Source organism: Peromyscus leucopus, chromosome 3 (genome assembly GCF_004664715.2).
Source record: "Peromyscus leucopus breed LL Stock chromosome 3, UCI_PerLeu_2.1, whole genome shotgun sequence".
NCBI lineage: Eukaryota > Metazoa > Chordata > Mammalia > Rodentia > Cricetidae > Peromyscus > Peromyscus leucopus.
In genome coordinates, this window is record NC_051065.1 from 50,009,728 (window position 1) to 50,034,349 (window position 24,622).

The window sequence follows — 24,622 nt, forward strand, 5'->3', positions numbered from 1 at the left end:
ACTCTGTCTCAAAGAATAAAATAAAAATAATCTAGACATGGTGGTATGCACTTGGAATCCCAACCATCAGGAGATAGAGTCAGGCGGATCCCTGGGGCTAACTCACTAGCTACCCACGCTAGCCTGCCTGGCCAGTGAGAGAGCCTGCCTCAAAAAAGGAAAAAGAAAAGCTGGTAGACAGTTCCTGGAGTCCTGCATGTGCTCTTACTTTGGGTGCCTAGAAACAATGTATATTAAATAAGTTACTTAATATCCTAATGAAGTCCCCTACTTTGCTTTTTTTTCCCCCAGTGGGTAACATCTTACTTTTGCACTGTATAGTATGACTTCTTTGTAGGCCAGAGGTCAACATTGTCATCTTCAGCGTACCTTGTGTCTTGAGACAAGGTTTCTCACTGAGACCTGAGCTTTGCCAATAAGCTAGACTGGCTGGCCAGTGAGCCCCGGGGCTCACGGTCTTCGCTTCCCCAGTGCTGGGATTAAAAGCACACACCACTACACATTTTTACATGAGTTCTGGGATCAAACCTGGATTCTCACGCTTGCACGGCACACACTTCACAGACTGAGTCATCTCCCCAGGCTCCTGTGGATTTAAAGTGGTTCATTTTACTTATGTGTTTGTTATATCTTGCAATCAACTAAGATGTGGCATCTCCCAAAGCCTTATACTGTGTCATCTCTGAGGGAAAAAATACCTGAGTTGTGAATGGATACACACGTTCATTCATATAAAGCCAGTGCATACTGCCACCAGGTGGCAGTGTTGTGCTCCCAATCAACTATGCCTCCTGTAGGCTTGAACTTAAATGTTTTTCTCAGCTCTGTGTGGGACCGAGTCTGAGTAGCCAGTTTCAGCTTCAGCAGCTGGGAGTAAACAGTGTGGGTCTGACCGGGGGTGGGGGCGTGGGTGGGGCGGTGGTGGCGCTCGCCTTTAATCCCAGCACTTGGGAGTCAGAGGCAGGTGGATCTCTGTGAGTGCCAGGACTGTTACACAGAGAAACCCTGTCTGGGTTGAGTGGGGAGTGAGGGGGTGCAGGGTGGGTCTGACAGCGTCTCTCCAGTAGCCTCCCTCTCAGTCACTTCCCTCATGGTCATCTCCTCCAGTGTCCCTGGGTTTCCCCCATCAACTCCTTTCCTCGCCCCAATAAAAGCAGAAAGCATTGCCTGGGAATTTTCTGACCTACGGCCCAGTTCCAGTTACATTCTGAGTTTTATCAAAACAGGTAAAATCCTTGAAAGCCAGTTTGTAAACTGCAAAGTGTAAAAGACAAACGAGCCGCTGATATTTTTTAAAGAGTTTATTTTAAGTTCTGTGTATATGTGTGTGTGTGTGTGTGTGTGGGTGTGTGTCTGTGTGGGTGTGTGCACATGGGTGTAGGTGCACTAGCAGGCCAAAAGCATCAGATCCCCTGGAGCTGGAGTTGCAGGTGGTTGGGAGCCAGATGTGGGTGCTGGAAGCAAGGTCTGAAAGAGCAGCCTGGGTTCTTGACCGGGAGCCGTCTCTCCAGCTCCACACCGTCTTTGCAGGGTGGAAGGCGTTCCCATTGGTCAGGACGGCATGACCAGGAAGCAGGCCGAGGGAGTCTGGAGGAGATGTCAGGGTCTGGTGACTTTCCTTTGCTTGGAAGCCCATTCTTACTACCTTCTCTTCCTGCACAGCCCACACCCACCCACCAGCAAACCCCACCCATCCAGTTCGGCGCCTCAGACTCAGCAAGGATGGAGGACTTCACACTTACAAACTGAGAGGGCCAGCAAGTGCTGGGGAGGATGTAGGAGAACTTTACATACCCTGGGTGAGGGGATGAAACACGTGTGGCCATCACAGAAGTCAGTATGCCATCCCTCAAAAACCTGAAAGTAGAACCGTATGACCAGCTAGCCCTGCCTTGGCTATACCACAGACACACCTGCACATCCATGCAGCCAGGAAAGGGAACATGCTTAGATGCCCATCACCACACGAACGGCTAAGGAGAATGTAGTACATGTACACAATTGGGGTTTTATTCAGTCATAAAGAAAAAATGAAATTATGGCATTTGCAGGGAAATGGATGAAACTGGAAATTACTATGTTGGACTAAATTAGCCTACTGCAGAAAGACCAAGGCTGCTTGTTTTCTCTCGTACAAAGCCTAGATTTAAAGTGTGTGCAGGGGCACGGGCGTGGGACGAGAAGGGCGATCATGAAAAGACATGATGTCTTAAGGGAAGGAGAGAAAAGGAGAGGGTGTCTTAGTTGGCTTTCCACCATTGTGATGAAACACCATGACCAAAAGCAGCTTGGAGAGGAAAGGGTTTATTTGGCTTCCACTTTCCCATCACAGTCCACCATGGAAAGAAGTCAGGGCAGGAACCTGGAGGCAGGAACTGAAGCAGAAGCTGTGGTGTTATGCTGCATGTTGGCTTGTTCCCCGAGGCTTGCTCAGCCTGCTTTCTGACACCATCCAGGACCACCCACCCTCGCTGGCATGTCCATCGTGGGCTGGATCCTCAACATCAGCCATCCACCAGGAAAATTCCAACTGGCCAATCCAGTGGTGACAACTGATGATGGTCTCTTCTCAAATGACGCTAGTGTGCATCAAGTTGAGGAAATATGAGGACAGATGGTAATGGAATCCAACCGACATAAAAGCAGAAAGTGATGGGTGTCTGGAGGGGGGGGATGACAGGAAGGGAACCAGGCAGAGGGGGAAGCAGTGTGCCCTGGGGAGGACGGAGCCTGAGGGGAAGGAAGTGGAGCAAAGTATGGTGACACATTTGTGTGAAGAGCACCATATTGAAACCAATTCCTTTGCCTGTTAACTTGCCCACAGGGGCTGGCAGATGCTGTCAGTTCCCCTGGGGCTGAGGAGCTACACATGTTTGTGGACTGCCCTGTGGGTACTGGGAACCCCAGTCCTCTGGAAGAGCAGTCAGTGCTCTTAACCGCTGAGCCATCTCTCCAGCCTCTCGATTAATAGAAAGGTAATATTAAAAAGAGGAACAAAATAAAAACAGCCAAGCAATCCAGAGTTTCTGTCCTGCGTGCAATTCTGCCACCCGACCACAACTTTGAAAGGGGAGAAAAATAGAATGACCAGGTCAGAGAAGTGGGATGCCTAAGTAAGGAGGAAACTGGAAACATTTAGAACTTGCATGCAGGAAACCTTGGGTTCTCTCTCCCACCACACACACACACATACAGTTTCTTGTATCATACACATGTGATTGAAAATCCACAAAGTATAAAACGTTATAGAGAGCAGCAGGTCTGGCAGCTGTTCTCCTTACATTTCTGGACCTCTCAGTGTTTGAGTCAGAGGCGGATGAGGGGTTTAATCATTGCATATCGTAAGTTTTCCTCCGCACGTCCATTCACTGTGTTGAGCATCTTCCTGTGACTTGGGTCACAAAATATCTGGCCTTCATCATAGCACAGCAGCCTTACAGTGTTTTTAGTTTCCGTTTTCAGTAAGGGGACTGAACCCAGCGTTTTGTGCATGGGAGGCAAGTGCTCTGCCCTGAGCCACACTCAGAGGAGACACAGTGGTTAAGAACCTGTGTGTTAGAACTCGGCTGCCTGTGTCTAAATCTTGGGTTTTCCATTCATTGCTTCGTGACTTTGAACAATTGAACAGCTCTGTGTCTATTTTGTCACCTGGAGACTGGGTATAACAGCCTTAGCCCTGAGATTGCTTAGCAGGTGGATCAGTCTAGTGCGTGGACATGATATGTGTTTGTTGCTGTATTTTCTTTCAAGGTACATTGGTGTCTTAGATAGGGTTTCTATTGCTGTAAATAGACACCATGACCATGGCAACTCTTACAAAGGAAAACATTTAACTGGGGCTGGCTTGCAGTTTCAGAGGTTGAGTCCATTATTGTCATGGTGGGAAGCATGGCAGCATGCAGGCAGACATGGTGCTGGAGGAGCTGAAAGTTCTATACCCTGATCCACAGGCAACAGGAAGTGAACTGTGTGCCACATTGGGCATAGCTTGAGCATAGGAGACCTCAAAGCCTGCCCCCACAATACACACTTCGTCCAACCAGGCCACACCTATTGTAACATGGCCATGCCTCCTAATAGTGCCACTCCCTATAGGCCAAGCGTTCAAGCTCATGAGTCCATGGGGGCCATTCCTATTCAAACCACCACAATCGGTAACTTATTCTTTCTAAGGTTATGATTAATTCTCTGTAAGTTTATCTATATAACTAGAATATTTATATCTACCTCAGAGTCTTTTGGAATTAAATGAGGTAAGTACATCTAAAGGGATTGGTATGTGCCTGGTACCTAACCTTTAGCATCTCTAGTTTATCTGATTGGCTGGATCTATATAGTGTGTTACAGACTCTACCCTCACTACACTGAGTGATGCTGTAGACATGGGTCACCCGGATGGCCAAAGAAAGGCAGGGTCAGAGGGCAAGTCTGGGATCATTTAGATGCCAGGGTAGCTGTGCCAAGAGTAGAGGAGGTGCCTCTAGTGTTGGGATACCAGTCACTGTAGTCTGCTGTGAGCCATAGAAATATGAAGTAGGAACTCAGCTGACTAGGACAAAGGTACACCTGGAAGAAGCCCAGGGCTCTTCCAGAGGAGAAAGCCAAGATCTAAGAGTCTTGGTGATACAGGCTTTTGACTACTAGCCATCTCCTGCAATGGATTTCTCGTGTGCTATCATAGCTCTTCCATTCAATTCTTTTTCTAAGAACAGTGTGTTTGATCATTCATTGGGCACAAGTTCCCCTATACAATTAAAGTATTTGGATATATATCTTCCAACTGTGATAAAAGCAGTCACACAGCCAGACCCCTAATTTCAGGCTTTTTTGTAATTATCGTCATTAGCAACATCTGGCCAGGATCTTTCCCGGATGAAAGAATCTTATCTGAGATTCTTCCCAGACTTTCTGAAAACAGACTGCAGCATCCAGACTATCAGTCAGTTCCTGAGGGAAGATAAAAATCTACCATGAGACAACTGCCCAGGCCTGGTGGATGTGCTAATTAAGCTTAACCTTCCTTCCAAGGGCCATCTTAGTCCTAGATCTCCCTTTAACCGTTAACCCAGAAGTAAAGGGCTTTTACTTACCAGGTACATCTAGCTGGGATGCAGGTTGCCTAGCCATGGAGCAGACTTGCCCTGCCCGACCAGAAAGCAGGGGAGTCAGAGATCTGTGGGTGTTATGTGTATTTAAACTGGACTGGGGAAAAATGAAGGGGAGATTAGAAGAGAGGACTAGAGGAACGAGATGGAAGATGGGGAAGAACAAGATGAGGAAGAAGGAGATGGGAAGAACTAAGGAGATGGGAAAGGACTAGATGGATGAGAACCTAGATGGGGCAGAACTAGATGAAGGAATTAAAATAGCACATGGAGGGAACACCATAAAAATGTAGAGAGAAATCGGGCAAGAAAGGAGCTAAGTAAGAGAGCAGAATAGAAGCTGTGCAGAGAGAGAACTGACTCAGAAGAATGAAGTGAATGGACTAAAGAGTTTCGTGCACATAGATTCATTTCATAGCGTTATGATTAGATTCCTCAGCTGGTTGTTAGATTCTTTTCCCTGGGAAAAGGCTATCGAGGGGCTGGACCTCAATCCGTAACAGCAGTCCCTTCTCCCTCCCTCCTACTGGTCTCCCGGTGGCCAGCTGACCGCTGCTCAGAATACTGCAGAGACCCCGAGCTGCGTGGAGCTTCTAACAGCCGTTTGTTTGTGTCCCTGTATATGAGTAGTGCACACACAGTGGCGATGGACAGGATGACTGTGTACGAAGGCTGTGCCTAACCGGATATTGGCCCGTGTTGTGCTTTGAATGAGAATGTCCCCTCTAATCTCAGGCATTTGAGTACTTGGCCCTTAGTTGTGGTGCTGTTGTGGAGGTGAAGGTGGTGCCGCCTTGCTGGAGAAGTGTATCCTAGGGGGTGGGCTTTGAGATGAAAAGGTCCCTCTGTTTCATACTTGTGGTTGAGGATGTGAGTTTTCAGCTTCCTGCTCTGGCCTTCATGCCACCATGCTTCTCTGCTGTGATGGACTCCTGTCCCTCAGGAATCGTAAGTCAAACTCTTTCTTCTGTAAGTTACCTTGGTTGTGGTGTTTTATCACAGCAGCAGAAAAGTAACTAATACAGCCTCTGAGAAGGAAAGCGTTTTGGAGTAGGAGGTTGTTGGCGATGGGAGATGAGAAGGCTGTGTGGATTTGTTATCTTTAAGAGGGCACATCTCGCAGGCATTATGGGATGTGCTTGGATTTCATGTGAGGTCAAGGGTCAGAGCAAGAACTTGGAATGGGAATGGAGACCACAGGGTTAATGAGCTTTCTGTGACAAGGAGGACCATTAACCCGAGCGAGACCCTACTTAGTCTAATCTACATCTGTTTATGGCTGGATAGGAACGTGTGTCACTATTGGTCATGCCAGGGCCAGGGACTGAATGGAAGGCAGGCGTCATATCTTATCCATAGTGGTTCTGACAATTGACTGTAGAGATGGCTTAAGAAGGTTCTGGGATGGGCTGGACAGATGCTCAGAGGTTAGGAGCACTGGCAAGCAGTCTTTAAAAGGCCCCACGGGTGGACGTCCGGGGAGGGTGGTGTTTAGGTGCCTTTGCTCCAGCCACTCTGCTGTGGGGTTTATTGCTCACAATGAGAGCCCGAGAGAGAAGCCAGCCTACAGATCCCCACCTAAGAGTCCAGCAGGCTTCCCTTTGTATTCAGATCGCAAGTAAGGGGGAGGGGAGGGGGAAACATGGAAGAAAAGGTGAAGGATAATCAGAACACACATCGAATGGAATTTAAGGAAATGGAGAGAAAGTGGGCAAGCGAATATTGATGAAGATGTTTTTAGGAGGGGCTGGAGAGATGGCTCAGCAGTTAAGAGCACTGGCTACTCTTCCAGAGGTCCTGAGTTCAATTCCCAGCAACCACATGATGGCTCACAACCATCTGTAATGAGATCTGGTGCCCTCTTCTGGCCTGCAGGGATACATGCAGGCAGAACACTGTATATGTAATAAATAAATATTTTAAAAATTTAAAAAAGATAATTAAATTAATAAAAAAAGAAGGTTCTGGGAAATGCTTTGCCCTGTGAAGTATTCCAGGAACTCAGAGCAAAATGGGCTACTATAAAAAAGGAGTTGGTCCATTCTTCAGTCAGCACTCTGCAGGCCATTTGTAAAGGAACTGAGGCAAGTTTGAGACCCTCCCTAGTAATTCAGAATATCTTTCCATTTGGCACAAGACAAACCATGCATCTTTGGTGTGTGTGTGTGTGTGTGTGTGTGTGTGTGTGTGTGTGTGTGTATGTGTTGTGTGTTGTATGAGGTGTGTGTGTTGTGTGTATGTATGTTGTGTGAGGTGTGTGTATGTGTTGTGTGAGGTGTGTGTATGTGTTGTTGTGAGGTGTGTATTGTGTAAGGTATGTGTTATATGTTGTGTGAGGTGTGTTGTGTGTTGTGTGAGGTGTGTTGCTGTGTGAGGTATGTTGTGTGTTGTGTGTGTATGTGTTGTGTGAGGTGTGTATTGTGTAAGGTATGTGTTATATGTTGTGTGAGGTGTGTTGTGTGTTGTGTGAGGTGTGTTGCTGTGTGAGGTATGTTGTGTGTTGTGTGAGGTGTGTGTGTGTGTGTGTGTGAGGTATGTGTGATTTATGAGGGGAGGCATGCATGCCATAAAATGCATGTGGAAGTTAGAAGACAACTTTGTTGGTTTTCTCCTTCCACTTTTACATGGGTTACCTGGGTTCCAGGGATAGAATTCAGGTCATGTTTCGGTTTGCTCTCTGTTGTTGTGATGAAAACCAACCATGACCACAAACAACTTGGAGAGGAAAGGGCTATTGAGCCTCACAGATTAGAGTGCATTATGGGGGGGGGGGAAGCTAAGGCAGGATCTGAAGCAGAGGCCAGGGAGGGCAGCTGTTGCAGGCTTGCTCCTCACAGCTTGCTTAGGTGGTTTCTGTGTACAACCCAGGATCACCTGCCTAGGGATGGAACCACCCACAGTGGACTGGGCCTCCCACATCAATAACTATGATGGGAATGGCCCACAGGCCAATCTGACGGAGGTGACAGGTGACTCTAGTTTGCCAAGTTGACAAACACTAACCCCCACAGGCCGCCAGGCTTGACCACAAGCACCCTTACTCACTGGGCTGCCTCGGCAGTCCTTATCTTTGGTTTCCTTCCAGCACTTGGGTATCTGATCCGTGGCACCAGTGACTTTCACTTCGTCACCACAGCTGTGGTTATGACTGTCCTTTCCCGTTCCTGAGCCCCACGTGCGTGTTGCCATCTCCCGAGCAGCGTCCTTGGGGGACTGCGCTGTAGCCGAACTCCTAAAGACCGCCCTGGTTCTGACTCACGTCTTTCTTGTCATGTTTCTTATCCAGATTTGGAACTTGGCTTCAAACAAACTCACATTTTTAAACTCCTATAAGATGAAGATGTCAGTCATCCTGGGAATCATTCAGATGACTTTTGGTGTTATTCTCAGCCTCTTCAATCACATGTGAGTCTCTTCTTAAAAGGAAAAAAAGATTTATTTTTAAGTGTGTGTACATGTGTATGTGTGCTTGATTGTGGGTATGTGCATGTGAGTGCAGACTCAGATCTCTGAGCTGAAGTTACTGGTGATTGTGAGCTGCCTAACATCGTTCCAGGAACCAAATTTGCGTCCTCTGCAAGAACACAAGGACTCTTAATTAATGAGCCATCTCCTACCCTACATGTGAACTTCTTGATTCACCCTCTGCTTGCCCGTCTGATGGCTCTGAGGAGGAAGAGGCAGGGCCACCAGTGAGCCTTGTGTGGCAGGTCACTTCCCTGTGGGTCTTGGCTTGAGCTGAGACAGACTGCTTGGCCAGAATCTGGAGCATCTCTGTTTCTGCCATGCAGAGTCTGTTGACGTAAATGTGTGTTTTCTGCCTGGGAAATTCCTTAGGGCTCATGAGGGTGCTGGGAAGCTCACTCATGGCAGCTTGTGTTCCTCCTGCCTGGAAGGAAAGGTTGGTATAGTAGCCAGCTCATTCCCCACCCAGTGGGCCAGGGAGGACATGTATGAATGTTGGCCAAGGTGCTCCCAATCCTGGATCATCCTGGGTGTCCTTTCTCCCGGCTGGCAGCAGCCTCTCTCCCTCTTGCCTGTCCATGTCGGCATCCTGTTCCTTTCCTCTGTCAACATCCATCACTGGAAAGCTTCTTAAACTTATTGATGCTAAAAGTGTGTTTGGACATAGCATCACATGCTTACTCAGTGTGCCTTTTGAACATGGCGGCTGACTTCAAGTGCCCAGAAATCCCACTTGCTACTTAGGTTAGGAGCAAGTGGGGCATCGGGACCCACAGAAATGATGGAGAGTTTGTGATCAGTCACTTTAAGTCTCAACCTCAGCTCCTAGTGAAGGTGATCATAGCCTCAATGCCTGACATTGCTGAGATTGTTAACATGGTAAACAACATAGAATGGGGGCTGGGAATGTAGCTCAGTTGGTAGAGTGCCTGCCTGGAATGCACAAAGCCCTGGGTTCAGTCTCAAATACTGCATACAGTGGATGTGGTGGTAGTGCACACCTGTGATCCCTGCACTTGGATGGAGGCAGAAAAACCAGAAGTTCAAGGTCTAGCTACATAGCAAGTCCAAGGCCAGCTTGGTCTTTGGGAGAGCCTGTCTAAAAAAGAAAGGAACAAGTAAAGAAAGAAAGGGAGATGAAGAGAATGGGAGTACATAACCAGAATGGGTTACAGGAAAATGACCTCAATGGCTTAAGACCATGAATCATAGCAGCAGAGCCACATGGGTCCCATGTCTGTCATCCTTCCACTCAGGGGACTTAGAGGATGGGTGGACACTCCTGGACCTCTGCATGTACCATGGCAGAGAAAAGGTAGAGAGTTCTTGGTGAGTCCTAAAGCTTCTCCCCAAAGTGGCAGGGGGCTATTTCTGGTCCCATTTTGTTGGCAAGAACCAGTTGTGGGGGCGACCTTAAACTTGAGGTCATAGAAGTAGTTCTACTTGGAAAACCCAGGATGTTGTGCGCTGTGGGAAGTGTTGTGAGAGAGAAACCGAAGATGTGTGGGAAGGGCTTCCCAGATGATGGTCACTGGCCTCCTTATGCACCAGGGCTTTTTCTGATAGTCCATCTCTAGAGCTCCCTCTTAGCCTGGTAGGGCTCTGTCTTAGAGAAAAAGGCTGTGAACTTTCTATTACTCTATCTTGGCACCATGTCTTGAGAGGATTTTTTACTTTTATGGAATTTCAGGATCATAAAATAGTCCCCCTTTTTCCTTTTCTTGAGGTACTAGGAATTGAACATAGAGCCTCACACAGGCTAGATATCTTGGGCACTGTTCTATTGCTGTGAAGAGACACTATGTCCAAGGCAACTCTTATAAAAGAAAGCATTTAATCGGGGGCTTGCTTATAGTTTTAGAGGGTTCGTCCATTATCATCATGGTGGGGAGCATGGCAGCAGGCAGGCAGACATGGTGTTGGAGCAGTATCTGAGAGCTTTACATCCTGATCTGCAGGCAGAGAGAGATGAGAGACAGACAGACAGAGGTCTGGTGTGGGCTTTTAAAACCTCAAAACCACCTAATGACACACTTCCTCCTACAAGGCCACACCTATTCCCAACAAGGCAATACCTCCTAATCTTTCTAATTCTTCTTAAACAGTCCATCAACTCAAGACTAAGTGTGCAAATATATGAGCCTTTGGGAGCTTTTCTCATTCAAACCACCACAGGAGGCAAGCATTCTATTACTGAGCCACAGCCTCAGCCCTCCTCTTTTTAAAGGTAGGGTCTCATGTAGCCCAGGCTGACCTTGAACTCGGTATATATACAAAGATGGCTTGATTTCCTGGTTCCACTCCCCAGGTTCTGGGATTATAGGCATGAACCATTATGCCCATTTTTTTTTAAAATTTTTAGTTTTGAGACAGGGAGGGTCTCATTAAGTTGTGTAGGTTAACTTGTGACTCACTGTGTACCCCAGGCAGTGCAAGAACTTGTGATTCTCCTGCCTCAGCCTTTTGAGTGTCTGTGATTACAGATCTGTGCTACCAGACACAGTGTTTAATGTTCTTCTACCCAACCATGAAAAGGTGAGAACCATTGAGTTGACAGAGAGAGAGAGAGAGAGAGAGAGAGAGAGAGAGAGAGAGAGAGAGAGAGAGAGAGGTTACATGTGTGTGTGCACGCCAGAAAATGGTGTTGAACTCCTGGAACTCAAGTTAAAGATGACTGTGAACCACCTGACGTGGCTGCTGGGAATCAAACTTGGGTCCTCTGGAAGAGCAGAAAGTATTTTTAATCACTGAGACACCTCTCCAGTCCCATATTAGAATCACTCTTAATCTCCAGGCTCCATCTGGTCCACAGGCTGTAGATTGGCAGCACCCGTCTTAGTATATAAGTATCAGAAAAGCTTCCAAATGTCTATTACTGCTTCATTTCGCCTTCAAAGGTGTCTTGGGAATGAAATCTTCATGAGAAGCTGTGGCCAGATCACCAGACAGTACTTTCTAGACCTAGGTTCCCCGAACCTGTGCAAGCAAAAACACTCTCCAGGTATTCCCTTCTCTTTTCTTTCCTCTCCATACACGTTTGTGCTTGCCAGGGGAGTACAGCATTTGCCAGCAGCTCAAGAAGGGAATAAATAAACACTGTGTGCCTGGGGAGTGCGTGAGCACTAACATTCTGTTAATGTTCTGTCTTACATGTGTGTTTTCTGCCCCTAGTTACTTCAGAAGAACCCTCAACATCATTCTGCAGTTCATCCCCGAGATGATTTTTATGCTGAGCCTGTTTGGATACCTGGTTTTCATGATCATTTTCAAGTGGTGCCGGTACGATGCCCACACATCCCAGAAGGCTCCCAGCATCCTCATCCACTTCATCAGCATGTTTTTGTTTGACTACGATGATTCCAATGCACCCCTGTACAGCCATCAGGTAGCTCTGCTTTGAAAACCCCTCCCCTGACCCACTGGGTTTTGTAAGATCTCTCTCATGCTCTTTGAGTGTTGAAGAGAGTAGTTCTTTGTGAGACTAAGCCATCTTAGCACTCAGGGAAGAACATTACGTTCTTATTAAGTAAAGGGACAGGCACAGACAGCCGTTACGAAGCTCCCACTCTTCCTGCTGGGGTCATGCACAAGGGACGTTCTTGTTCAGTTGAAAATTGTCTAGGAAAAGAGGAAAAAGAACCTGCAGATGGATTGGCTTGAGTGGGAAAATGTTCCAGTTTAAGCTTTGAATGTTAAAGATTGAAAAACCTTGGACTGGCAAGCTAGCTCAGCAGCAGGTCCGTGTTTGCTGCCATCCTGATGATGGAGTTCAGTTTCTGGGACCCACACAGTGGAAGGCACGAACCAACTTCTGCAAGTTGTCCTCTGACCTCCACATGCACACAAAATAAGTATGTATGTCAATAAAAACAAAACAAAACAAAACAAAACAAAAAACCTAAAAATCTCACATGGGAGGCAGAGACAGGTAAATCTCTGTGAGTTCGAGGCCAGCCTGGTCTACAGAGTGAGTTCCAGAACAGCCAGGGCTGTCACACAGAGAAATCTTGTCTTGAAAAACAAAAAAACAAACACCAACAACAAAAATTCTAGCTAAGGCTCACATGAAAGGAAATACAAATAAAACCAAGAACCAAAGTTCCGCTGTTTCCAGGAGGGATGGGTTTCTGGAAACTGGACCAGGCTCATGCTAGCCTGTGGTTCTCAAAGTCAGCCGGAACTTACCCCCACTTTCTGTATGTCCCAACAGCTGGACTTGGCTCCCACTCCGGTCTTTCCCATTTCCTTCAGCCAAGAACAGCTGTCCCTGCGTCCCTGCAGGGGATTGCTCCCAGGACACAGAAACCCCCTGTAGATCCCCAAACCCACAGACGCTCGGATCTCCTGTACAAAGTGGTACGGTGTTTGTGTAGAGACTATCTAACAGGCCCCCAGCCCCTGCCCCCCGCCCCCTCCCCATGTGCGTGTTCTTTAACTACTCTCTGGATTGCTTAGGCACCCAGCACCATCCAATGCTATGTAAACTGCTGTCGCACAAGTTCTAGGGAAATAATGACTAGGAAAAGGGTCTGATGTGTTCAGTACAGTTTCTTTTAGTATTTTTGATGGGCTGGATATGCAGATGTGGATCTTGCAGAGATGGTCGAGTGTATCTTACTATTTCCAGTGTGTTTAAATATATGCATTTGTTAGGGATCTTAGGAGGTGTTGAGGTGAACATACAAAGTCATGGGTTTGCTCACCGCATCCTCACACATACGTCATTGTACTGGGTTCTCATTTGCCCTCCCCCCCTCACTGCCCGCCTCTAGCCTGTCCCTTCCTGCTCCCCATACAGTGTATTTCATCTGGAAACAATAGAAATGCCCCCTTGGAACTGGATGTGAAATGAACTCAGTGAATCATTCTTGTCCAACACAAATGATTCTTTTACCTTAGCCTCACCCAGCAGGTTTTTTATGAATGGAAGATCCACTTCTGTCCTAACTCGCTGGACAGAGCTCTGTGGCTAGGACCACACAGGTAGCTCTTCCATGGAAACGTCCCTTCCAGGGACTGCACACACTGGATTCCAGGCTGACTGACTCCCCCCCCCCCCCCCGGGCTCCTAGCTGTGTTCCCTTCCTTCCAGAGACATCAGACAAGAGGAAAACATGCCGCCCGACAAGGCTTTTGTAAGCGATGGTTTTAGATAATAATCAGAGAGGAAACATACCTCAGAGGGCCCTTTTGTGTCTGACTTGTTGTTAACCACACAGGACAACCTTGGGCTGGCCCCACAGTGCTGGCACAGAGTGAGTGTGTTTCTAAGATTCATTTGCTCCGTGCTGGCATCAGAGTGAACGTTTATTTGGATTTCCCAAACAAACCCTTTCTTTTAGGCAGCAGCCCTAGAGTAACCTAGTATTTGCTGTGTAACTACCTGTAGAGAGGCCCTGGGGGGCTTCGCTGCCTCTGGAAGAGGCACCCGGCATTGCCGTGAGTGAGCAGCTTTCCAGCGTCTTGTTGTATTAATAAACACTGCAGAGAACTGGCTGCTTTCCCTACAGCTTGCTATGAAGATTAATTATGTTGACATGGTTTGGGATTTCCATAACCTCGGTCTGGGGTCACGTGGTTAGAGGAAATGGCCGACACTAAAGTCTCCTCAGCTTTGCTCTGGCTGTCTTTGCGTAGAAGCACATACGGGTGCTTTGTCATCCAGGGGCGGCAGGTCTGGTTGTAAAAACGGACACGTGGCAGTGAGCACCTTCCTGTGCAGGGGCTTCATTTGGTCAGTACGGGGCGGGGGCACATGCTCTTCCCTCTTTTGAGCTTGTAAAACAGTAAGAGTTGAGCAGGTAAAGTGTTCCCGCTGGGAAAATGTCTTACTGCTGTTGCTCACAGACCATCTCCTGACATGGATCTTGAGCTGGCAAGAGCAGGCGAGGAAACAGGAAGGCTCACAAGCTGTATTTCCTCAGCCTGTGAGCAGTTTCCTGTCCTTGTCGCACCCCCACCCCCCAGCAGCTTTCCACAATGTAGCTGACTAACCCCTCAGAGCTGGGAAATGTGGATGAGGAGTGTGTCAGATAAGAAGTGAGGAGGGACCTGGAAGGAAACGTGAAGCTGGGTATTCCTCTTGGGTCTCAGCAGCGGTCAAGTGGGGAACCCTGAGAAACTGGTTCTGTGTACATAGTGGATATCCCAACCCATGAGGGGACTTGAGGCGGAAAGTCAGGTAGAGGGTGTGGGAACTCCTGGCTTCTTTCTTGAAGTGGGGAGGGGTAGAGGGAGGGAGGGAGAATGAGAGAGAGCTCCAACAATTACCTCACACTGGAAACAGTAATTACCGATTTAATATAAAATGACCCAAAGGTTGGTTCCGGTAGAGAGATGGTTGGAATCATGTGACCTGCCAATTTCCTTCTGGAACTAGAGTAACTGTGTCCCTGGATCAGCTAAGGGGTGAGAGAAGCATGGTAGTGTCTCAGGACTTCTTGTTTTGAAGACTCTGTGTGGTGTGAGGACTGCAGAGCACATACGCAGCACAGAAGTGGTTTCTGTCCTCCCTTGGGCACAGAGCACCACAGGATAGCCATTTCTCTGTCCACACGAGGCGTGTGGCGGAAGTGAGGGTGACCAGAAGCGGAATGCTTTGGATTACTCAGAGGGTCACTGAAGTGCCTGCCTTCTCCTCCAAGCATGGAAAGCCCCATTATGCATGGGAAGAATAATTGATGGCCATCTTAGTGACTGGTACCAATTTTGATTTTTGCAGCAAGAAGTCCAAACTTTCTTTGTCATTATAGCGTTGGTCTCTGTGCCGTGGATGCTCCTGATTAAGCCATTTATTCTCAGAGCCCAACACCAGAAATCTCAGGTAAGCGTTGCCTTTTAGTCTGCCCACTGTGGGTCACAGCACACTTTCCTAGAAATGGAAGTCTGGGGTGGGGAGAGAGCAGTGGGCTCCCCTGCGAGGCCTGGGGAGGTCTGGAGGGCAGGGCTGGACTCAAGTGTGTGTCCTTCAGTAGCGTTCCACTGGGACACCTTCCTTCCTGCACAGTGATCCTCTGTTTCCCAACCACAGTAAGTCTGAAGTTCCTCACACTCTGCTCAGGGTGTGTGTGTCCCATCTGGTTGGCACTGAAGATTATATATATATAAGCATCCGGACTTGGTTGTTTTATTGGTTAGACACGGGAATGGGGGGGGTGGTTACATTTATATTTTGTTTTTTAAAAACAGAGTCTCACTATATCACCTTGGCTGGTCTTGCATTGGTTATGTAGCCCAGGCTAGCCTAACTCAAAGCAGTCCTCTTGCCTCTGCCTCTCAGCGCTAGGATTACAGGCATATACCGCCATGCCCCCCAGATAATTCTATGTTTAAAATGAATATTAAAGTTATTCTTAGTGAATTTTCTAAGGTTGTGATTTTACTCCTTTAGAATGTTGGTATAGGCTATCATAGGATAGGCACATTCAAAAATCCAGTTTTAATTTATGAATAACTTCCTCCTATTGCCAAATATCAGTTTCAGTTGATTTCTTTTCCTTCCTTCCTTCCTTCCTTCCTTCCTTCCTTCCTTCCTTCCTTCCTTCCTTCCTTCACCTTCCTTCTTTTTCTTTCTTATCCTTCCTTATCCTTCCTTCTTTTTCTTTCTTATCCTTCCTTCCTTTCTTTCCCTTCCTTCTTTCCTTCCTTCCTTCCTTCCTTCCTTCCTTCCTTCCTTCCTTCCTTCCTTCCTTCTTTCTTTCTTTCCTTGCTTCCTTCCTTTCTTTTTTTCTTTTCTAAATTGCCTTGAGCCTCATTTACACAGGGAACATAGTAACCTAAAGCAAACAGGGCCTAGGGAGATGAACCCCTCCCAGGGACCCTTGCGTCCAGCTATACTGAGATGGCTCCCTGCTTTCTTCTGTTAGTATAGAAGATACGACGGATTGTACTGAGATGGCAAATGCTTTAAATGGCTGTAGGCATTAAACTCTACTTTTCTAAAATGTGAGGTGGATATTAACCTCACCTGGCATTCCTATGGGGGCTGGAGAAAGAGAATGACATAATAAAAAAGCCAAAACAATTACAACATGATAGATGGGTCCCTAACTGCCTTGAAGGGGGCCTTTATCTTGTTAGTACTTTAATAACCCGGAGGCCAAGGGGAACACTGTCTTGGTCTCCTTGCTTGCCCACAGCTGCAGTCTTTTACCATCCACGAGGATGACATTGAAGGTGGCCACTCAAGCACCTCTGCTCAGAAGAAGACCACAGGCGCCCACGGGACTAAGGATGGCCACGACGAGGAGGTATCTGAGACAAGAGCACCAAAGGCCGACTTCTCAGTTTGTGCAGAGTCTAGAATTGGGATCTGATCTTTCCGGTCACGAGGGTGCGGGATGAACTCAGGGATGAGCTGGAGGGTCTGCTGCTGTCAGTCTTGTGGCTCCTGAATCAGCAGGTTCAAGAACACCCAGGGTGGGCATTGGTGGCGCATGCCTTTAATCCCAGCACTCAGAATTTTTGACTCTTGCTGGCAAGGGCCATCAGCCTTCAACTAGATTTCTGCGTGAGGGACCCCTCTCCCATGTCTCCATAACTTCCCCTTTCTCTCCCACCCCACGGAGACTATGGCTAATGGTAATCTATGATACAGTTTGTAACTAACTTGGAAGACAGAAGCTCAAAGCCTCCAATTACCCTGAGATGATGAGTATTTATTACATACGTGCATTGAGATATATTATGTCCCATAAATATGTAGTTATTACTGCAATGGAAAAGGAAATTAATGTTCTCACTCTAAAAGGAAGAGAGAAGGGAGAAAAAGAACTTAATGAAATAAGACAGAAAATGCTCTGTTACAGTTCAACTTTGGAGACATCTTTGTCCACCAGGCCATCCATACCATTGAGTACTGCCTAGGCTGTATCTCCAACACAGCCTCGTACCTTCGGCTCTGGGCCCTCAGCTTGGCCCATGCAGGTGAGTGTGCAACCCAGGAGAGTCAAGGCCAGCAATCATCACTCCGAGAACAGGCTTATTCTACTCATGAGCAAGAGTGCTTTCTTAGGGTCATTTGTAGTATGTTTGCCAGATAATGACTATTTAATGTTTTTCTTGGGTGTCTTTCTGAAGATCCTTAAGCAACTGACTATAATTTCCCATGCTTCTGAATTTACATGAACAGAATCTTTGTTTGTTTGGTTGGTTGGTTGGTTGGTTGGTTTTTCGAGACAGGGTTTCTCTGTGTAGCTTTGCTCTTTTCCTTGGACTCACTTGGTAGTCCAGGCTGGCCTCAAACTCACAGAGATCCGCCTGGCTCTGCCTCCCGAGTGCTGGGATTAAAGGCGTGTGCTGCCAACGCCCGGCTCATGAACAGAATCTTAACATGAGCCTGGCATGACAAAATGCCACAGACTGGGTGGCTCCAGCCATAAGCAGATTTTTTTTTCTCATAGTTCCAGAGGCTGGAAGTTTGGGGTGAGAGTACCAGTGTGGGGGGCTCGGGTGGAAGGCCACTTTCCAACACCCCCACTCAGAAGGGCGAGGGAGGGAGAGCTGGAACTTGAGAGTGAATACGCCCTTAAATTCCCTAATCCCATGGCAAAGGGACCCCTCTCATATTTCTAATCACCCCCCTCTAAGACCCCAGGGAGGGCTACAAACGAACCAGGCTTCCCGCATTCTTTTGGGTTTCACATTTTTGTGCCTATCTCATGTTATTCAGGTTTGATTCCTTTTACTGCTGTTGATAGCTCTAGTTGGGTACTTTTCCCTGGTGATCAGTGTGCCTCGGAGTATCTGTCTGCGTCCTCTTGTTGGAAGGCCCCGCACTCTGATTGAAGCTATGGGAGTCCAGCTCCTGCGTGGCCCTCAGAGGGGCTTTTGCATTTGAGGCGATGGAGGAAAACGATGGGTCCATACAAACCTGGGGGCTGAGGATGTCCCACTTGCTCCCACAGAGCTGTCCGAGGTGCTCTGGACCATGGTGATGAACATCGGCCTCCGCCTTCGGGGCTGGGGAGGGCTCATTGGGGTCTTCATCATCTTTGCCGTCTTCGCCGTCCTGACGGTCGCCATCCTCCTCATCATGGAGGGGCTCTCGGCCTTTCTGCATGCCCTCCGGCTGCATTGGTAAGCCTGCTTGTCCCTTAGGAGCTTGGGGAAGGGCAGTCTGCAGGGCTGGCTGACTGACCAGAGTCACACCTTGGCTGCATTTTGGGAACCTCAGTTTAGTCATCTGTTTATGTGATGTGCACGATGTAACGTATGTTCACGTGCACGCAGCTATTCTGGCTGCCCTGCCATGTAGCTTTCATTTGCTCTGTGCTGACTCGTTAGTACAGTCGGCTTCCAAAGCAGTGCGGGGACAGATCTGGAACAGGCTTATGGAGAGCATGTTGGTGAACAGGCGTGCTTGGCTGTGTGGCTGCTGAGGGCAGGAATAGCGTCAGGAGAACAAGCCACTGAACTCTACAGAGGAAACGGGGATGCCACAGCAAGCCTGTCACATCCTCAGCACACACTGGGGGGGGGGGCGCTCTTAGGAAACTCTAGATTTTTTTTTTCATTTTATGTGTATGAGTGCTTTGCCTATACTCTGTATGTATGCAGTGCCTGTGGAGGTCAGAAGAGGGCATCAAATCTCCTGGGATTGGAGTTATACATACCTGTGAGCTGACATGTGGGTGCTGGGAACCGAACCCAGGTCCTCCGGAAGAGCGGTCGGGGCTCTTAAATGCTGAGCCATCTCTCTAGCCTTAGGAAACATTTTTATGTTTGCATATTGAGTGGAGGAAACTGCAGCGTCCCCTGTCTCCACACTAACATTTCCCTCCACTGCATGAAGCATGCGCCTCTGCAACATCACAGAACAGAAGTGACCATGGGTGAAATTGGTTATAGGATGGTTTTCGAACATACAGGCCAAGCTCCTGCTGTCCTAACCAGGACTCCACAACTGGGAGTCAGGGTGCACATGGGAAGGCACGCACAACCTCATGATGAGCGGTCGCCTCATGGGCTGCTGCGATTATCAGATAGTGTGGGGTGGGGAGGCATCCTTACTTGGGTGGAGGCTGTGGACGTTCCTAACGTGGGGGAGGTGTGTGCTGTGGCCCGTGAAGCTTGAGGAAGAGAGGTGGGAGGAGGGGGCGTGGTAAGAGGGAGGCTTAAAAGGTCACCTGGTTCCCATGCTGTTCTCTGCCAGCCCTGACGTTTCAATCTGCTTTTTTTTTTCCCTTCCCCGTCACCACAGGGTGGAGTTCCAGAACAAGTTCTATGAGGGGGCTGGCTCCAAGTTCTCCCCATTCTCCTTCAAACACGTCCTGGAAGGGGCCGAGGAGTAGGCTGGTGCCAGCTGAAGGAGTTCACTCTTGTCTCTGGTGTCCGCCCAGGCCAGGTGTCCCAGAAGCAGCCCTGTTGGCTCCCTGAAGTGTGAAGCTGTGTGAGGCATGGGATTCGGCAGGATTTAACCACGTAACCGAGGGGCTGCTTTTTGTTTGGACTTCGTGTGCAGTCAAATGATCAAATACCAAAATAACTGGGAAACGGGAGGGGGCACTAGACCACTGTCTTGTAATAGTTTATTTTTGTTTTACTGTCTGTCTGTTTCGAGACAAGGTCTCATGAGCTCCAACCGTCCTGGAAATAGCTACGTAGCCAAGGATGGCTTTGAACTCCGGCTCCTCCTGCCTCCACTTTGTTGAGACGACAGGCCCGGGCCACCACACCTGGATCCCCCGCAGTATTTCAAGGATTAGAATCACAAAAATAAATGTCTGCTCTGTTCACTGTTTCCTTAAGATGTCTTTATTCAAAATTAATCCATGACATTTAGTATCTAGAGTTAGAGGCCAGCACTGGACAATGGAGTTACACAACCTAAATCCAGGGAAGGATCAGGTTTATGTTTTTCTCCGCATTTCCCCCTGGTCAGGGGCTTAGCGTTACAGCTTAGGGGCTTTCTCAAACATTGCCCCCCCCCCCAAGCACAGCTAACGCCCTCTGGGTAGTGAGCGGGAGGCTCAGCCCTGGCCTGACTCTCGGCATCACTCAGTTCTGAGAAGTGAAATGTGACAACGTGACATCATTCCCGGGACACGGCTTGCTGTCACCACACACTGAGCTGGAGTGACCGAGGAAGGAGAGGCAGAGGCTTAGCCAGGTTCTGGAACCCAGTGTACAGGGAAGGAGACTACCACGCAGTCCAGTTCTTCACCCTCCCCAGAACCAGTTCTTAGGGTGCCGGGACTGGTGATCCCCCAACACCCGAGGAGATTCGTCCCGTGGGCTGTTTGGTCTGAATGACCTGCGTCCGGGTGAACTGCTGTCTCCGTCATGACTACAGGAGCAGGACTAAGAATAAGCCACATTTTTGTATGCTTCGCAATTGACTGTCCTTTCTACCTGGAGAGCGGATCAGATTCAACTGTGGTTGCGTGTATGTATGTGTGCAGGCACATGTATACCACGACGCACACGGGGATTAGAGGACGACTTCCCATGCCGTGTGTGCACCAGGCTAGCTGGCCTGTGAGCTCCCAGGGATGCTCCTGTCTCTGACTCCCATCTTGCTGCAGGAGCAATGGGATTATAGAATCGTTCAGTGGTGCCTGGCTTTTACATAGCTCCTGGGGATTTGAACTCAGGTCCTTATGCTTGCTTGGCAAGCTCTTTATTCACCTGCCGTCTTCCCAGAGTTTGACTCTTATCTTTTAGATCCCACTTGCTGCCCTATACCCAGATTGACTAGTGTCGTTAAGAGCAATTCTCAACCCTAAAAGGAAGTGGTCGTGGTCCTTTCCTGTCTGGGTCACAGCCTGCCTGGCAATGTGAGGCCTGTCCTTTAAGGTGTTCGCTTATCAAGGTTGGATCAAAGGATGATGTTTGCGATCCAGCTGTGAGACTTCATCATGTGCAAAGTGGAGTGTGTCCGTCGTCGTCGTCGTCCCGTCCCCCCCCCCCCCCCCCCCCCCGCCAAGTGCATAGGAGGCTGTCCACCTGGGGACTGTGGAAAAGAGATGGTAAGACCTGGCAGTGGTGGGGAGGGGGAGGCTCAGCCAATGAATGACAGCTGCCAGAAAGAATCGACCGGAAGTCCTACGAGAAGCCCACGCACACATGACTCTGCTGCCATGATCGTCGGGGAGTTGGGTTCTCAGCTTGCTGGTGTCCTGTTGGGCATCCACCTGAGAATGCACCCCGCAGAGACGGCTCAGAGGCACCCCCCCCCAGCTCTTTCAGAAGTGCCCTCCAGCCTGAGAGGGACACACTGACACCCCCCAAGGTTTGGCAGCCGCCTCCTGTCTCAGGGAGCATTGCTCTTTTCTCTTTCACAAGGGATCAGGTGAGGGCTGTTTCCAAGGGGGTGTGCCCTCCATGTCACTCACCCAGAACGCCAGGTGGCTCCCTAATGAATGCTGTTTGGAGAACTGAGGTGAGAGGGAGGTAGGGGCAGGGCCCGGGCCTCTCTGGAAGGTAAGTCTAGAGGCAGAGAGGCCTCCAGAGCTGCCAGCCGGGCTGTGGCGAGACAGTGTACAGGAGCCCGAAGTCGGAACATTTTCCAAGGAATACACAGGTGAGAAACTTGTCAACAGGTGTGTATCGGCTTTTACTGCTGCTGTTCCGGGGAGGGAGGGGAGCCAGCTGCTCATGTGTGTCTGGCGGCGAGTGGAGTGTGAAACTTTCATTGTTTTGAAAATTTGTGCATGTATTAAATATGTTAGTATGTTTGTGTATGTGTGTGCTGTATGCACATGTGTGCACAGGTTTGTGCCCTCTGCACGTTCCCAGAAGCCAGAGGGGGACACGGAGTGTCAGGCTCTCACTCTCCCCCTATTCCCTTGAGACAGCCTCTCACTGAACCTGGAGCGAGGCTGGCAGCCAGCAAAACCCAATGGCTCTCGTGCCCTTGCATGGAGACCCACAGCCACACTGGCTTTTCACATGGGTTCTAGGAATTGGGATTTGAGGTCCTTATTCAAGTATTCTTCCAGCTTCCTATTGATGACACTATAAAAAACAATCATATCACACACATACAAGTCAGCATGGAAAAGATCTTCAGGGGCTCAATTATTTCTGGCTAAAAAAAAATTCCATACATCAAAATACAGTTGAATAAAGCATCACTTTGTCTGTTGGAAGTCTGATTACTCCAGGGCTCCCCTGGGCCTTTGAGAGGCTGTGTCAATCCTTAACCCATCCACATCCATCCAGGTCGTTTGAGGGTGGGTGGTGTATCACATCCTCACTTTGGTGTCTGAGGAAGGACTGGCTGGGGATGCTGAGTCGAGAGACCCAGTTCTCCTTGTTTCCCTGGGTTAGTGTGGTTCAGCTTTGTCCTGTGCTCCCTTTTCTCGTCTTCCTCGTGAGAGCCCACCTAGCTGAGGAGCAATTGGCGGCTGCTGGGGGAGGGGGTTATATAGTGCGCTACAAAGTCCATTTTATAATCGATTGCCACTACTTCATTCGAAGTTATCAAGTAGGGACTGGCGAGATGGTTGTCAGTAAAGGGCTGGCCCACGTAAGCACGGGACCTGAGTTCAGATCCCCGGCACGTCCATAAAAAGCCAGGTGTGGTAGCATGTACTTGTGATTCCAGTGTTGTGTAGGCAGAAACAGAAGGAACTCTGGGGCTCACAGACTGGCCAGCCTAGCCTAACCTGTGAGCTCCAGGCCGAGGAAAGACCTTGTCTCAAGGGTGGTGGATGACATTCCTCATAACACCTGAGCTTGTCCTCCGCACCCGACTTGCACACAAATGCATAAGGAAAAAAGACGGCACACAAAGTTCTCTGGCCTCTACATACCTGTGTGTGTGTGTGTGTGTGTGTGTGTGTGTGTGTGTGTGTGTGTGTGTGTTAGCTTTGGAGGCTAGAAGTGAGTGTCAGATCCTATGGAACTGGAGTTAGAGATGTTTGTGGACCACCGTGTAGGTGCTGGGAATTGAACCAGGTCCTCTGCAAGAGCAGTCAGTGCTCTTAACCTCTGAGCATCTCCCTAGTCCTCCTGTCTTTTCCTGAAGCTCACTGCCCCCCACACTGCCTGCCAGCGGGTAGCTGTCCTCCATGCCTGCTTATTTTCTCCCTTCTCCTCCTGGCAGATGTGAGACTCACAGCTTGCCTGCCTGGCCTTCTCCTTCAACTCTAACAGATTGTCCTCAGGCTTCCAATTCAGTCCACGTGTGCCCCGAGCTTCTGTCTGCTTTATCTAGACAGGGTTTGTTTGTATGGTCCTGGTTGTCTCTCTGTGGACCAGGCCGGCCTTGAACTCTGAACTCAGCGATCTGCCTGCCTCTGCATCCCGAGTGCCGGGATTGAATGTGTGTGTCACCACTGCCATCATTCTTTTTTGTGGCACCAAATGTGTCCTTTATAAGCAGAACTCACAGCGGAGTAACCGGGGTTCTCAGCTTCTTCTCAGCAGGGCAGGGCATGCCAGGGGCAGGATAAACACTTCCTGTGAGTCAACTTGTTTGCCCCTCACACCAGCCTGAGAGTTAGGTGCAATTACCGTGTAATCCTCATTTTAGGAGTGAGGACAAGGAGGTTCAGAAGAAGATAAATTCCTCAAGCCAGGTGCCTAGTAATAGAAGAAGGGAATCTAAACACAAGAGCAGTCTGTTTGCAGAGGAAATGGATGACAGAGGGAAAAAAAATATCTCCCAAGACTGTGTGCACATGTGTGGGTTCTCATTGTGCGTGTGTGCGTGCGTGCATGCGTGTGTGTGTGTGTGTGTGTGTGTGTGTGTGTGTGTAGGTCAGAGGTCAACCTTAGGTGTCTATGCATGAATGTGCATATGTATGTATATGCCAGGGGTCAACCTTGGGTGTGGTCCCTCAGAAATACTGTCCACCTTCTTCTGAGGCAGGGTTTCTCACGGGCATGGAACTCATAGGTTGGGCCAGGCTGCCTGGCCAAAGAGGCCCGGGAGTCTTCCTGTCTCCACACCAGCTTTTTTTTTTTTTTTTTTTAACCTGGCTTCTGTGTGTAGGGAAAGCTCCCCACGTGTGCACAGCAGGCACTTTCCTGACTGAGCCACCTCCCAACTTCCCTCCTAGGACTTTGGGGGCTCAGGGCAATCTTACATGGAGTGCTCTTGCCGT

At 48.8% G+C, this 24,622-nt stretch overlaps 2 protein-coding genes across 4 annotated transcripts in view; both read left to right on the forward strand.

The window, feature by feature from the left end:
• The window catches only part of Atp6v0a4 (ATPase H+ transporting V0 subunit a4), an 87,524-nt gene extending 67,214 nt beyond the window's left edge, over positions 1–20,310 (forward strand). For all 3 annotated transcript variants that reach the window (XM_037203644.1, XM_037203646.1, XM_037203645.1), the window contains 7 exons: positions 8,392–8,510; positions 11,742–11,955; positions 15,292–15,393; positions 16,709–16,819; positions 17,378–17,495; positions 18,476–18,647; positions 19,771–20,310. In XM_037203644.1, coding sequence (XP_037059539.1) covers positions 8,392–8,510; positions 11,742–11,955; positions 15,292–15,393; positions 16,709–16,819; positions 17,378–17,495; positions 18,476–18,647; positions 19,771–19,861 — 927 coding nt within the window. In that variant the 3' untranslated portion in view covers positions 19,862–20,310. The remainder of the gene's footprint in view (positions 1–8,391; positions 8,511–11,741; positions 11,956–15,291; positions 15,394–16,708; positions 16,820–17,377; positions 17,496–18,475; positions 18,648–19,770) is intronic.
• Positions 20,311–21,967: 1,657 nt separating this feature from the next.
• The window catches only part of Svopl (SVOP like), a 58,074-nt gene continuing 55,419 nt past the window's right edge, over positions 21,968–24,622 (forward strand). The window contains exon 1 of the mRNA XM_028889350.2: positions 21,968–22,092. The gene's annotated coding sequence lies outside the window, so the exon portion shown is untranslated. The remainder of the gene's footprint in view (positions 22,093–24,622) is intronic.